Source organism: Manihot esculenta, chromosome 1 (assembly GCF_001659605.2).
Source record: "Manihot esculenta cultivar AM560-2 chromosome 1, M.esculenta_v8, whole genome shotgun sequence".
NCBI classification, from domain to species: domain Eukaryota; kingdom Viridiplantae; phylum Streptophyta; class Magnoliopsida; order Malpighiales; family Euphorbiaceae; genus Manihot; species Manihot esculenta.
In genome coordinates this window covers 42,643,874-42,658,875 of record NC_035161.2, presented here as the reverse complement: position 1 = coordinate 42,658,875, position 15,002 = coordinate 42,643,874, and the positions used below count along the sequence as shown (strand labels likewise).

The 15,002-nt window shown below is 36.3% G+C and overlaps 3 protein-coding genes across 3 annotated transcripts; 1 reads left to right on the top strand and 2 right to left on the bottom strand.

Moving 5' to 3' along the window:
- Window positions 1-288: 288 nt before the first annotated feature.
- On the bottom strand, window positions 289-3,807 carry LOC110616815. Its single transcript, XM_021759312.1, has 5 exons — window positions 3,249-3,807; window positions 2,752-2,850; window positions 2,130-2,174; window positions 1,207-1,344; window positions 289-955 (listed from the first exon to the last, which is right to left on the bottom strand). Exons 1-5 carry the CDS (start codon window positions 3,621-3,623, stop codon window positions 590-592), a joined length of 1,023 nt encoding a protein of 340 aa, XP_021615004.1. The 5' UTR covers window positions 3,624-3,807; the 3' UTR covers window positions 289-589.
- A 761-nt stretch (window positions 3,808-4,568) lies between these two features.
- On the bottom strand, window positions 4,569-7,121 carry LOC110623251 (uncharacterized protein At1g28695). The gene is made up of 3 exons (XM_021768181.2): window positions 6,961-7,121; window positions 6,473-6,862; window positions 4,569-5,231 (listed from the first exon to the last, which is right to left on the bottom strand). The coding sequence occupies exons 1-3, from the start codon at window positions 7,117-7,119 to the stop codon at window positions 4,701-4,703; spliced, it is 1,080 nt and encodes a 359-aa protein (XP_021623873.1). The 5' UTR covers window positions 7,120-7,121; the 3' UTR covers window positions 4,569-4,700.
- A 2,668-nt stretch (window positions 7,122-9,789) lies between these two features.
- LOC110616760 lies at window positions 9,790-13,105 on the top strand. The gene is made up of 3 exons (XM_021759244.2): window positions 9,790-11,010; window positions 11,940-12,201; window positions 12,511-13,105. The coding sequence occupies exons 1-3, from the start codon at window positions 9,971-9,973 to the stop codon at window positions 12,688-12,690; spliced, it is 1,482 nt and encodes a 493-aa protein (XP_021614936.1). The 5' UTR covers window positions 9,790-9,970; the 3' UTR covers window positions 12,691-13,105.
- The last annotated feature ends 1,897 nt before the right edge of the window (window positions 13,106-15,002 follow it).

Below are 15,002 nucleotides of genomic sequence, written 5' to 3'. Positions count from 1 at the left end.
CATATACCGTGACTGCTTGCCCCAACCCACATTACTACATAAACTGGGATGTACTGTATTTGCCTCAATGCTGCTGAGCTCTATTAAATAAAGCAGTATTCTGTCAAGAATCTAACGTGTCTAATGCCTAGTTAATTTATATTTCCTTTCTTATATTAGTTAGAATTTGTTCCACTAAGAATTTCATGAAAACGCCTTAACATGTTCTCAGAAATTTGTCGCTGCGTTATTCGTTGATTGGGCAATCCAAATGGGAGTTTCCCAAGCTTAGTTTGCTAAGCTGATACGAGCACTTGAAATTATAATTCTTCATTGATTTAGCTCCAAAATGAGAAACAACAGAAAGAAATGAGGGTTTACCTCTCAGCAGATGCATACACCTCAACACAGATTCACCATGCCGATAAAGTAGATTATACTGTTTTCTTTTTCTTTTTCCTTTTCCTTTGTCTAATTGTTTATCTACAACTTGTAACGGTATCACATAGACCCGACTACCACAGAAGAATTGGGTCTCACACCACCCCCTCATCTCAAGTACTTCAAAAGAAGAAGAAGAAGGCAAGAGCATGGCCATCGAAGCATCTTCTTACTCTAAAGATCTACTGGAATCTCTGTTAAGGCTTCCAGGACTTCTAATTCTTCGGAAATGTATTTGAACAGGTTTTTCCAGGACAGCAACATTAATATTACTCCAAACCTCTGGTTTGGTTGGAAGATGTGCAATTTTCTCTACGATTTCCATATCCTCAGGAAGAACAAAGCCAAAAACAGTGTATGCCTTTCGCCATTCGTTGTGGTTAGCCAAGCTTATAAAGAATTCTGGACCAGAACCAACCCATGCAATTGAGCCTCTTTTTATGGTAGGGCATGCCTCTGTAGGAATATCCTTGAATATTGTCCCGTGGGCTTCAAGTGTTCCTTGAACAAGTGCAAATGGAGGGCCAAATGAAGCCTACAAAGTTCATGAGATCCTCTTGAATCAGACCTTCAAAGATCTCCAAAATATCAAATGCATGCAGCTATTAATAAAATTAACATATGTATGACATAAGCGTTTAAAGCTATTTGCTTCAAGATTTTCCAATTGTACAAATCAAAATCAAAAACAAAAATATATTCAAAAGAACAGAAACTAAACATATAAATTTCATACATTGGCAAGTAACTGTAGCCTACTCAGTACTTCTTAACTAAACAACAGACCTGTTTGAGATGGTTTCCTTCTATATCCCAAAACCTTCCACGACTTTCAGCACGATAAAAATGGCAACCCGCACAATGACCCAATGTCAACAACTCAAGAATATAGGAAACAGAATGCGGGGCACAATCTGGTAAAAGCTGCAGAATTGAGCACCACAGCAAGCTAGGTCAGAGATAATAGCTTCAAAGGACTAAAGAAGGATGGAGATGCCATTTGGCCAGGTTGTAAACCTTAAAAAGCGATTAAACCTATCATTTTTTATAATTCTCCACTGAATTGTTGAGATGACAATAAAAATCAAAGACAACTTGGAATTACATTAAAAAATTATGATTAGAAGTTGGCTTTCATTTCCCAAAGAGTGAATTGCATCACAGGATGATGGATAAGGAAGGAGCTCTTAAGTAACTTGCTTAAACAAGCACACACACAAACATTATTTCACAGCTGGTTCTACGGATAATACAAAATTGAATCCAGAGAGAGAGAGAATGGAGAAAAAAATACGAGCATATGAAATCTCAGTCAGCTACCACTAATGCTAGGCTCTTCTTTCCAACTAACAACAATAAAATAGCATTGGAAAATATTTAGGAAAGATAAGAGGTTTCTGAGGTGGATTGAAATGATCATGACAGTGACAGACAATTATAACAAAATATGGTAAATACATATGAATGTTCTTCACTCTTAAGCCCATGATGGACCTGTTTTGGCGTGTTGTTGTGTCCTTGTTGATCAAGTCCAAAATCATAATGATAGCACAATCAGCTCATGAGCAACAGATAGCAAAAATGACAAGAGAGAGGAAAATATGTCTGAAACATTCAAGTAATAAGGAATAATAAGCACTGATAAATTGCTTTGAGGATTACCATACAAGGAAAAGGTATGGCTCCAATAGTGTCATTCAACCACTTACTTTCATATGAAGTATCCCATATTCTGTTTCCAGTCCAACGATGCCCTAATACCAAAAGGGAAATATGAGCTAGGATCGAAAAATCAGCAATTTAAGGCAGTTACGTCTATGCACATGATCAGCACGATAAAAGACTAAGTTCACAGCCATAGTCCACACCCAAACTTCAACAATCGGGTAAGTTCCAAATTGGTTCCTGGAAAAAAAATGTTTATGGCCTCTTACCCACAGCATTTCAGAAAGAGAACAACTAAAATGTTCTTCATAAATATAGGAGCTTATGTGCTCAGATTATTGGCATAATTAAGTTAATAATTTGCAGAATATTGGCTGGTTGAGACAGTATTCCACATGCATTCACCATGTCAAACATGAGAGTTCCACAACATCATCAACACCTTAAATGATCATATCTAACTTTTAGAACCCAATATTTTCTGAGGACATGCCATTCAAGTTCAGCTACAATCATGTCAGTGAATGTTCAATACCTCTATTTCCTTTTTGTTTCTGAGAATACCTCAATAGACAATATTTTTTATTGAAAACTCTGAAAACAAGCATATATTCAATTGGAAGGGAGTGTTGAAACATTCATTAGATGTTCCCTGAAGATACACACCTCTCCTTTTCCAAAAACTTGCCCAGAGGTCCACATAACTTGGTCACCATAGTCTCTCCGATCAGGCTCCAAGGGATCCTTCTGTTTCTTCAGCCAACACTTCGATTAAAAGGACAAATACGACCATTAGATCAGGAAAAACTCATATGGGTTTAAAAGCAAAATTCTTTGCAGTAAGAGTTGGTAATTCCGACTATAACTCTCTAACATCTAAAAACTGCCTTCAAAATTTTTTTTTTAAATGCCGGCAAAACTGAATGCCAATCATGCTACAGTCAAATATCATAGCTTCATCATTTTTCTGAAGTAAAAACTGTATCATACGCACGAATTTTGTCCAAGTCTGCAACTCAATTTTCAACTATATCACAAGTTGAACTTCGGTACTGAATGCACTAATAAAAATAATTATTTATCGCATTGAAAACGCAAAGAGAAATCAAAAACCAAGATGAAAAAAATCTCAGATTTAATCAATGGAGAAGGAGAGATCATACCTCGCCAAATTTAGATCCACAAGCCTGTTTATCCTCACAAAACACCCAAGAATCACACAAACAAGGTCCACCCTCACCACTACACATATTCTTACAAGCCATACAACACTGTTTCGAAGAATTGACCCTGAAATCAGAGCCCCACTTGACGGCATCACCCCACAGCTCCAAATGCTCAATCCCTCTGCAACAATCGCCATCTTCTGGCTGTCTACTCTCCACAAATTTACTGACTCCTGAATCCAGAGATATTGTTCTGGGTCTGAAAACTAGAGAGAAGCAGAGGTAAACCATGCAGCAGGAGATTATGGCCAGCAAGAAGAGGACGAGGAGTGCATAACGACCGAGTTCTGAATCCGTTTGCCTGCGACCCATTGAGGTTGCACAGACCCAACCAAAAAGGTTCTTGCTTGATTGAAGGTGTCGTTGATTAATAGGAAATAGGCGAGAATCGAAACAGAGCTGTCTGTTTCTGTTTCTGTTTCTGCTCCAGCGGAGCTGTCATAGTAGAGCAGGTATTGATGTTGCCTTCCCCTTTTGGTTAAGCAAAATAAAAGCAGATCTTCTTAGAATTAAATTGCGATGTTTATTTATCAGTGGTCCATGTATTTTAGTATTTGCATTAAAAAGCCCCTAGATTTCATTTTGTAGTTTAAAACATAAATTCACCTGTTTTCTAATTAACCAGTATTTACTAAAAGCTTATTAAAGCACAAAATTATTATATTAAAACACAAATTACTTTATCTTTGCACATTTTCTTTAAAAAAAAAAAAAACACTTGTTCGATTTGTTATGATTAATTTTAATTAGACTTTAACATTAATTCTTATAAAGAAAATATAAATTAATTTCATTACTTATTATAATACAAAATTGTCATATACACCTTTGGCTAAAAGGTGTGCAACACCATTTGATTCTCTTCTGATCCAACTTACTGGATATTCACCATATATACTGACACATGAGGAAATTGGAATTGTACGATTATCTGAGAATTTATCTCAATGGAGTGATCCATGGGCAGACTAAGATCTTCTGATTTCCACTGATCTTCGATTATGAGATGAGTACATCGCTGCATCTTCTGTTTTTCTTTTCCATTCGTCTGGACCCAATCTGATTATTTTGTTTATTTTGTCATATTACCATTAATAACAACATTTTAAATGCTATTAAAAATAAAAGAATTTAAAGACTCACCTCAAAATTCAAATATGAATTCACTCTCTCATTCTTTACTAAATAAATTAAATAAACAATTATTAGTTTTATTACATTATGATATATCTCCATAAATTTAAATGGAAAACAATATTAATAGAAATTAAAACTTTAATTAATTTTATTTTAAAGGCAATTCTTTTCATAAAAATTTATGCACTTGATTCTCTCTCTATTAAAATAGTAATTAAAAAAAAAAGGATAAGACGTAAATATTATAATGAACTAGGCAGAAGTATTATTCCAGGAATTCCGGCACCCGAAGTGACCTGACCACCTGAAACGGAAAGGCACGGTGGTTCCATTTGGGTGAGCACGGCCATTGGCTGCCTTAAATCTCATCCAATCACGAAGCACGGCCCTTAGATCAAGCAGCTTCGCACTTATACTCCTGCAACAATTGGCATGAACAGTGGTGACCTCCTTAATATCTTTGCTATCCGTGCAAAACCCACTAAACTGCTCAGTGTCTAAGAACCTTGGATTAAGCTCCAACCTTCTGAATCCACCTTCCAGCATTAGATCCAACAGAACATCTTGCTCCTTTTTCCCTGTGGAGTTATCTTTCCTGGAGTACCAAGCCTCAAATAATGATATGGTCTTGTTGTTGGATCTTACATAGTAGAATCCTGTGTTAATTGCATTCTTTTCGGACAGTGCGTCACCGTTGAACCAGTCGGTGCTAATTTGGAGATCTACACTTTCGTTCTTGCTTAGCCTTGGAAATGGGTTCCTTAGCCACATCACATCAGCATCCTGTCAGAAAATTCATACTTGGACAATTAATACATGTATATAGTATATGGATCCCACGAAAATTAAATGCCGCATTAATTATCAGCTCAAGCACCACAATATATTCAACTGACGGCGGCATTGAATTTAGCTATCTGTTACAATGAGGCTATGACAAGTCTTAACTTTTAAGTGGGAATTTAGAACATTCAGGCATCCTCGTCTGTGATCCAGTTCTGAATGTTCACGGCATGACTTTGGACGACGGGTTGCCCAATTAGGACTTAAGAAAAAAAAAAAAAAAACATTTTCTGCGTGTCATATGTCATCTCTAACAAAGACTTTTAAATTTATTAAAGTAAACACTTAGTATCTCGAAAAATAATTTATATTTAAAAAATATTTTTTAATAATATAATTTTTTTATTATTTAATTTTAATTTAAAAATAAATATATTAATAAATTTATCTCAATAAAATTTTTAATATGTGAAAAATAAATTTTTTAAAAAGTTATTTTTTTAAAAAAAATTTAATTTTTTCTTTAATAATAAAAAATATTTTTCATATGTTTTAAATATTAAAAAATAAAAAAAATATTACCGTGATACAAAAAGAGATTTAATTCTTGAGTAACTATTGTGCAAAACCAATGAGAATATGGATTGTTAATAAAATTAATTTCATTTTTTTTCTCCCTGCTAAAATTTTGTTAAACATGCGGCAAGAGATCAATTTGATACCCCTGCCCTGTATTGCTAGAGGTCTGTCCACTGAAAATGACGCAAGCACTAGGCAGTGAGTAATTTAAAGTAATCGGAGGCCGGGAAGTTGCTATTTTCCGAGCAGTAAGCAATATGCAAAGGAACTTGGATATTAATGGGCCAGTGGACCCGAGAATCGTATTTGTCATTTTCAGCTTAAAACAAAAGAAGATATAGGCCTAATAATTATCCGCCGTTGATTGTGGTAGAACTAAAACCTCGCCTTACCCAAATTGTGCCGACAATAAATAAAAACGTGAGCCTCCTCAATCCTTTGGTTTTAAGTCATTGCTATTGAGAAACATTAAAATGCAACGGTGATTGAATCTTATAATGAATGATAATTTAAAAAAACTATTGGATATTTTTTTGTCTTTTGATACCTTAATTTATTTGTGTCAGTTTTTTATGGCTTATGTTCTGCAATTTTCTCATTGCTATAACGCTAATCATGCAGCATACTCCCAAATCAATGACCTTGACAAAATAAAAACTTACGGTGAAAATGAAGCTGTAGCCATGCTTGAGAACGTCTAAGAGAAGAAGGGTCCTCCTCCACATCATCTTGATGAAATCTTCAGACATGAAAAGCTTTTCTCCGGCGAAATCCACACCCCCCGTTTCCATCTTGTAACAGTTGAGACGTTTGAAGATGCAGCGATCATATGCGGTTTGATCAACGGCGACTAGAAGAAGATGGTCAAGCAGTGGCCTGGTGCCCTCCCCTAACCAAAAGCTATCGAGAAAAAGATCCAGCACTGTGGTTTCGAATTTAACGTTTGGTTCTACGTAGGCCTTGTTGAGAACAACGATAATGACCGTTTTGTTGGGCGTGGAAGCTTTGTGCAAGGCCAACTCCAGTTCATCTACGGGGAATTTTATTACATGCTGTGACAAAAAAGCGTTTATTAAATAATTGCATATGTGTGTGTGTGTGCGCGTATATATTTATAAAGGCGAAGATAAATAAATCATCATATACTTACAGGTTGAGAGGAGCCATGGCAGGAGTACTTATGAGAATGAGCGAGTAAAGGATTATCTGAGGAACAGGAAGACCACTTGAAGAGATAGAGAAGGGCAGCGAAGAGGATGGAGAGGAGTGCAAGATTTGGAAGAGAGTTCCTTAGGGAATCCATGTGCATTTTTGGACATTGATCTGAATTTTATGGCGGGGGGGAAAGAGAGAGAGAGAGAGTAAAAGTTGGTAGGTTAGGTCGGTAGAATGGTCATGCAGTGCACCTGACGTTATGTGGCTTTCAATGTCTCGTCTGTGTTAAAGTCATCCTACATCTTAGACTGACGAACAATTCATAGATCGACCGAAATGAATTTTTATTTTTTTTATAAATAGATTTATTATTATGAATTTATATATATATATATATATACAAAAAAAGTAAAAAATAAAATTTATTAACTAAATTTAAAAAATTATTAATAAAATAAATTACTAATAATTTAGTGATGAAAGTACATAATTAATTTTTACCTTCGTACATACATACATATATATATAGTCCGTCCAACAAAAAATAAACATTCCACTCTACTAAAGATATTGAATTTTTTTTTTTTTTTTTTTTTTAGTAAAAGGAGTGGAACTCAAATATAGTCAACCATGCAAATATGTAGTCACTTAATTAGACTAAAAATTTTATACAAATTTTGAAATTTAAATTTGATATTAGTAGCAAATCACTTTAATAAATATATATTGTGTATTAATATATTTAGTATCAAATCATATGGTTACACCTATTATTGGTAATTACATAAATATTTTTTTCCTTTTTAAAGGGTTTCTAAATTTTTCACTATAGTAATCAGTATTACAGCTAATATTTTAATAATTAAAAATAATGTTAGGTAAAAAAAAATTCTATAATATATTGTTTATTTCTTGTTTGGAGAATATCTTAGGCAACTTTGAACTAATTTAGTATGTTTAAAAAGCTTTCCAAAATTTTCACTATTGTAATAAGTATTACATCTAATATTTAAATAATCTAAAATGTATAAGGATGTTCGAAAAATATAATTATAAAAAAGATTTTAAATTATAATATATTATTTATGCTTATTTTATGCAATAATAAAAATAAATTACCTCATTAAAAAATATTTTAAAAAAAAATATTTTTTAAATATAAATTATTTTCCGGGACGGTGAAAGAGATGACGATGAGAATTGAGGAAAATATGTTAAATGTCTTAGGTGTAAGTATGTGACTTGTGAATTTATTTATTTTTTTAACGAAGTTGTTATTAAAAAAAAAAAAAAGATAATAATAAAAAGAAGAACGTAGGGTAAGATTCAAACGTTTAGGCTATCTACCCTACATAAATTTTCTACCTCCATTGTACTTTCTTAGATATTTTATATGCCAGCATATCATATATCAATCATAATTTATTGATTTATTTATTTATTCTAATGAATTTGATTAGGTTGTTCAAGTAATAACCCCAGACTAATGATTGAAAAAATATAAGTTTCTGGATGTGTTTTTAATTTATTTAAAAATATTTATGATGGATTCAGTAATCAGACTTATGTAGTATGGGATATTTAGCCAAGGATGAGATGAATTGCATATAAACCCACCCACGAAGGCTAAAGTTGAGGTTTGAAAATTCTACCAGTGGGAGGAAAACTAAGGAGAATCCTCTAAAGGATATATTATATATTGAATTAAGTTGCATGGGGCTGGGCTGGGCTTTTAGAATAACTTGTTGAGATGTCAAGCTTTTCAGTTGGATTTGGGCATGACTTACGGGAATAATACTTCATTTACTATTCTTAACCAATGACTTTAATGGAGACATTTATAGAGGGAAAATTACATATTTACCCACAAAACTCATTACGCAATTCCCCCACGAACTTGTCAACTCATATATTTGTTGGAAATGGAACATCCCCTTTCCTTCACAACTCTCACTAACATTCATCCACTTCATTTCTTTCTCTAATTTCCATCTCTCTATTATTTTTGGCCGACTGTTTTATTAGGTCCGCTCATGTCCACTTAATTATATATAATTAATATATATTGCTGGAGCCTGGAGATGAATGAAGATGAAAGGTCCAGGAGATATGGCTTCCCAGTTGCTTTTTGTTTCCTGTCCAATACATGGAACATTGGTCCTGCAAATACGTTGGGGCCTCCAAAATACCATCAGAAGTAGCACATGCCATTACTCCAGAGGAGACCAAGATGATTTATTGATCATTCACAAACATTTTCAATGGTCTACCATTTTCCAACTCTTTTTCTTTTCAAACCAAGTCCAATTGTAGTTATGTCAAATATCACAGATAAGAAAACCCTTTAACTAAAACATATATCATATTTGTAAACTTAAAAAAGAAACACAGAGAAAGAGATGATGTAACTATGGGATGATAGCGAGAGTGGCAAGTGTGGTTCTGGCTTCTGGGTTCAATCGAGTAAGAGGAGCTTTATCTTTGGCTTGCATGTCTTAGTTGGTGGCTTTTATTGGAAGCCGTAGACTAGGGAGGATCGTCCAATTTTGCTTCAGAAGCGCTTCCATATCATCTATATACATATAATATGATAAAATTTCAAGTATGTAAATGTAATAATTTAATTCCATCCTCTTGTGAATGTGACTGGTCCTTCTACTTTATTTTAATTAGTTTCTTCTTAATTTAATACCAGAAAAAAAAAAAGCTTTATTTTAATAATTCCAGCAGAAAAAATATATATATATATATTTATAAAAAAAGTGTTTTCTTTCTGCTGCTAGAGTCGGTGGCTTGAAATGAATGGATACCCCTAAAAACTATAAACTCCACAAAGACACCGCTCTAAAAAGGCCAGACCCAAGCGCCAGCTCCAGCCCTCAAATCGCTCTCCACAGCTACATGGACTAACACAATAACCCATTTCACATTTCTAACAGAACATTATACAGAAAAAACAAGATTTGAGAAAATTGATTTTCAATTCTGAGATTCCTCCATATGTAATGCATCAGAAGAAATCAGAAGTCCAAATCGGAAAAGAAAGCACCGGCGTCTCTTCCGATTTCAACCCAACCCCACCTCTTCTCTTACCTTCTTCCTCTGATCAGTATACTACTTCCTCAAACGTAGCACCCCAATTTCTCTTTCAATCTCCAACTATCCAATTCCTTCATAATGACCCTGTTACCCCTTCTGCTTCTTCTTCCTCAACCCCCTATAAGAGACCCCTTCTGACCCACCATCACCACCGCTCTTCCTCTCTCCCTAAATCCCCTACAATCTACCATTTCTCTACCACCCAACAAAATCACCCTCTTTTTTCTGTTTCCGTAGGTGCTAAATCCGCTGCCTTTCGGTTCATCCGCCGTTTCAACAATTTTCGCCGTCTCCGCGTCCATCTTCGCTTAATTCTCCTCTTATCTCTCCCATTTTTCTACTTCTTGGTCTCCCATCCCAGCCACTCTTTCCTCCTTGACTTTCTATCCGCCTTCGCTTTCTCCGCTGCTTTATTGTTCTCTCTAAATCTCGCTCTCCCTCGCCTCCCTTCTATTCGATTGTTTTTGTCTCGTTCCTTCCCAATCAAGCTTAAATCCGCTTCTAACATATCTAAACCTCCTCTGCCTGTGTTTTGGTCAATTGGGTCGAGGCCAAAATCGGAGAAAAGACTGAATTCGGGGTGTTGGGTCCAGGCTTATAGTAACGGAGACGTATACGAGGGCGAGTTTCACAAGGGTAAGTGTTCCGGGAGCGGGGTGTATTATTATTACCTTAGTGGGAGATACGAGGGAGATTGGGTTGATGGAAAATATGATGGTTATGGAGTGGAAACTTGGGCTAGAGGGAGCCGGTATAGAGGGCAGTATAGGCAGGGACTTAGACATGGTTTTGGGGTGTATAGATTTTACACAGGGGATGTTTATGCAGGGGAATGGTCTAATGGCCAGAGTCATGGGTGCGGAATCCATACTTGTGAAGACGGAAGTCGGTACATCGGGGAATTCAAGTGGGGTGTCAAGCATGGACTTGGCCACTACCATTTCAGGTAATATTTTGCAATTTGCTTCTTATATGTATATATGTAGTTTGTTTTTAACGAGGAGTTAGACATTCCTTATTTTGTTTTTCTGATAGTTGCCTTTTGGTGATTGAAACTAAACCTATCTTGTGGGTGTTGTTTTATAGCTTGTGATTTCATTCCATTCTGTAGTTGCTGACTTTATGGATTTTGTTCAATTTATCAGCTGTTGGTTTACATAGAGATCATAGGGCATTTGCTGAAGTCTCTACGAAATGTTTCAAGAAACTTATTTTAGCTAAGGTTTATTAGCTATTATAACATTTTTCGTTCATTAAGATTCCTCTCTTTGCAAGTAATCGCTAGTTTGGTTCTTAGAGGTGAGGGTAGAAAGCTCTTCTAACTTTTAAGCCTGGTTGCTAGATGTTTCCTTATTTTAAGGCTTATCATTTACTTTTAAGCTTGAAGGTAAACATATCTTTATGGATGGAGGAAGTAGTAATGTTGCATATTGCTTTCTATTTGCCACAGCTTATCCACTTAATACCATGGAGTCTGTTGCGGGTTTATCAAACTAGTAAGACACAATACCAGCTGCTTCCATGAACTTGTATTAGAGGTTGTTAGTAACTTTTGTTAATCACGTTCTAGTTTCATTGGTCTCTTGCATGGGAAAATCATGTGATTGGATAAGCAATTTCTCAATGCCTTAGTAGAGTCCTAGAAAATTAGGTCAGAACTCGGAATATTTTATGCTTTAGTTTAGATAGGTTGGATTATATTCCAAGGATTTGTAAACTAATTTTTCCTTTTGAATTGCAATATATTTTCTTATTGTGTACTTGGAAGCTGGTTTTATCAACCATTTGCTCTATATATCACCTACAATGGATTTATATATATATATGTATATATATAATTTTGTTTACTTGCTCATCTCACCAAATTTTGTTTAGAAATGGTGACACATATGCTGGAGAATATTTTGCGGATAAGATGCATGGCTTTGGCGTCTATTGTTTTGCAAATGGGCATCGATATGAGGGAGCCTGGCATGAAGGTAAAAGGCAAGGCCTTGGAATGTACACATTCAGAAATGGAGAGACTCAATCTGGTCACTGGCAAAATGGAATGCTTGATGTCCCAAGTACACAAAACACCTCCTATCCTGTATCTACTGTTGCTGTTTATCATTCTAAAGTACTCAATGCGGTGCAGGTAGTTTGATTTTCTACCTGATTAAGTAACACTTCTTCTATGTTTTATTGTATTTGATGCCTCCTTCAGTCTTTCTTGTACTGCTTATTAATCACTACAATAGAGATCTTTTTGAAATTCAATGTGGCGATACAATAACTTTTTGCCTTGCATTCATCATATTTGGATGAGTGATTTTTACTGGGAGATGTTTATTTGTCATGAAACTTAAAGAACTCAACAAGCATTTGTTGAGAGAGAAACTGACAAAACAGGTGTGAATTCTTGAATGTTTGAAGAATAAGAAACATTTCTTTTTCATGTGCTCAGGAAGCAAGACGAGCTGCGGAAAGGGCATATGATGTGGCTAAGGTGGATGAAAGAGTGAATAGGGCTGTAGCAGCAGCAAACAGGGCAGCCAATGCAGCTAGAGTAGCAGCAGTTAAGGCAGTGCAGAAACAAATACATCACAATAAAACCAATGACAATATACCAATCCCAATCGTGTGAGTTTCACTGCAGATACTTGATCAGAGAAAAATGAGATAGCCGTAAGAGGACGAGGACTTTCGTATCTTCTCTTCAGCCTATTTCTTTTAACTGTAAAATGCCTGCATGGCGTCCATGCTGGTGTGGAAGAAGCTGTGGAGTAGATCGTGTTCAGTATGATGTGTGTGGTCTATACATGGATAATGCTGCCAACCAAGAAGGAAAAGGGAAAATGAGTTGAGATTTATTTTTTCTTTTTTCTTTTTTTTTTTTTTAACTAGTAGGATTTTGTAAGATGAGGGGGAGTTAATGGAATATGTGCTGGCTGGTCCTAGGGTGAAACCCTAGCCCAGCAGTGTATTGCATATGAGAACTAATCAGCATCTTGAATGAGATATAACCACGTTCCTTGTTGTGGGAACAAATTGGCTTGTAATGCTGTTGTAGCAGTGGATACGCCGTCCGGCTGTATAACTAATGTCAGTGAATGGAATTTGAAACAAATAAGCAGCGAAACTTTAAAACAGCTGATCAGCATTGAAAAACCAAAACATTTACAGGCAAAGGAAAATTAGAAAGTGAGAACTAACGTATGATTATGATACCAAAATATGTTAATATAATAAATTTATATTAAATTAAAAACAACTATTTTAAAAAATTCTAATAACATATCATTAGATACCAAAAGAACCTGTAATGACCCCAAAATGGATCGTCACCGGCGCTAGGATTCAGGTCGGCTTAAGGCCGCCAGAACCCGTAGCAAGCCTGTGTACCTGTAAATCTCATACATGATCATACATTTTCTGTAAAAATAAAAACTCTTTTCTGAAGCAAGGCTTAACCTGTGCATGCACTATCTCTGTACTCTGTACTCTGTACCCCTGACTAGAGCTATTCATGTAAATCTCATACATGATCATACATTTTCTGTGAAAATAAAAACTCTTTTCTCTGTACCACGGCTTAACCTGTGCATGCACTATCTCTGTACTCTGTACTCTGTTCCCCTGACTAGAGCTTGCTCTAGATGGGTTAACTCATACCTGTTAAGCCTGGTTTTCACACACTCTGTAAAACATATACATATACAGATCATGTACATAACAAACGATTTATAACACAACATAAACTAAGTCAAGCACAATTCTAACGGTATACACAACTATTACATCTCTTTAATGTTACATGTCCACTCTATGCTATTACAACTCTCTTTAGTCTTTCTGTACTCAGCTGATCTCCTCTGTACACTGTACACTGAACCTGCAAAACTGGGGTTAAGGGAGTGAGATGAGCTCTATAGCCCAGTGAGTAGAATAGTAAAACATCTCATTAAAATATGATCTCATGGAATGCACCATATCACAGACAATCCACATCAAGGGTAAACCTGTCACCACATAGTCCCGGTAACTCTGCCGTGCCAGGGCGTAGAATCGAGCACCTGGTCTTCCTGTCATATATGTATATGTGTATATAACACCTCTGTACTTACCATTGCCAGGGCGTAGTCAAAGGCTCCTGGACTTTACTATATACCTGCCAGGGCGTAGTCAAAGACTCATGGACTTCTCTGTACCTGCCAGGGCGTAGTCAAAGGCTCCTGGACTTCTCTCAGAGACTATTGGATCATTCAGCATTCACCCACATCAACAAATAACTATGCAATGCAACATATTCGTGAATGCTAATGCAAACAACCTACTGTATACTCATGATGCATGAAGGATGCTAAAAGCAGTTATTTCGCAATTAAAAGCTTTAAGTTTAGTTCCACTCACCTCTGGCTAACTGGACTGACTCTGCAGGCTCTGAAAACTCTGGAGCAGAACTCACTGCTGCTCTCTCTGGTTCCTCTGGTCGGTACCTATACAGATAGACTCAAATGAGGGACCAAACTAGCTTATAAACAACTCTAATAACCTCCCCAAGAATCCCCTTAAACTCACTCTACATCCATGCAAAGCATGCAAAGGAAAGCTGGACAGGACACTTTCGACGGCAGGTTCGGCGGCCGAAAGTCCTCTCCAGAGACGAAACTCAAGCACCTTCGGCGGCCGAAACTCTACTTTCGGCAGCCGAACCCTTTCGGGGGCAAGCTTCGGAGGCTGAAAGGCACTCCAGAGACGAAAGTCTCTAACCTTCGGCGGCACCTTCGGCGGCCGAACTCCCCTCCAGAGCCGAAAGTCCAAAAGCTCGGGGGCAAGCTTGGGCAGCCGAAGCCACCTCCTCTCACCTCCTCAGGGGTTCGGCGGCCGAATGTACCTTCGGCTGCCAAACCTGAGTTCATCAGCAGGGCAGAAACTTGCCCTGCCTCTCGCCCAATG

Coding starts and splice junctions, on each gene's coding strand:
- LOC110616815 (XM_021759312.1), bottom strand. CDS start 3,623: ATGGGTCGCAGGCAAACGGATTCAGAACTCGGTCGTTATGCACTCCTC. Junction 2,851..3,248: donor GTGGATCTAAATTTGGCGAG/GTATGATCTCTC, acceptor TTTTAATCGAAG/TGTTGGCTGAAGAAACAGAA. Junction 2,175..2,751: donor AAGTTTTTGGAAAAGGAGAG/GTGTGTATCTTC, acceptor TTTTGGTATTAG/GGCATCGTTGGACTGGAAAC.
- LOC110623251 (XM_021768181.2), bottom strand. CDS start 7,119: ATGCACATGGATTCCCTAAGGAACTCTCTTCCAAATCTTGCACTCCTC. Junction 6,863..6,960: donor GCCATGGCTCCTCTCAACCT/GTAAGTATATGA, acceptor TTTTTGTCACAG/CATGTAATAAAATTCCCCGT. Junction 5,232..6,472: donor GCTACAGCTTCATTTTCACC/GTAAGTTTTTAT, acceptor ATTTTCTGACAG/GATGCTGATGTGATGTGGCT.
- LOC110616760 (XM_021759244.2), top strand. CDS start 9,971: ATGCATCAGAAGAAATCAGAAGTCCAAATCGGAAAAGAAAGCACCGGC. Junction 11,011..11,939: donor CTTGGCCACTACCATTTCAG/GTAATATTTTGC, acceptor AATTTTGTTTAG/AAATGGTGACACATATGCTG. Junction 12,202..12,510: donor AAGTACTCAATGCGGTGCAG/GTAGTTTGATTT, acceptor TCATGTGCTCAG/GAAGCAAGACGAGCTGCGGA.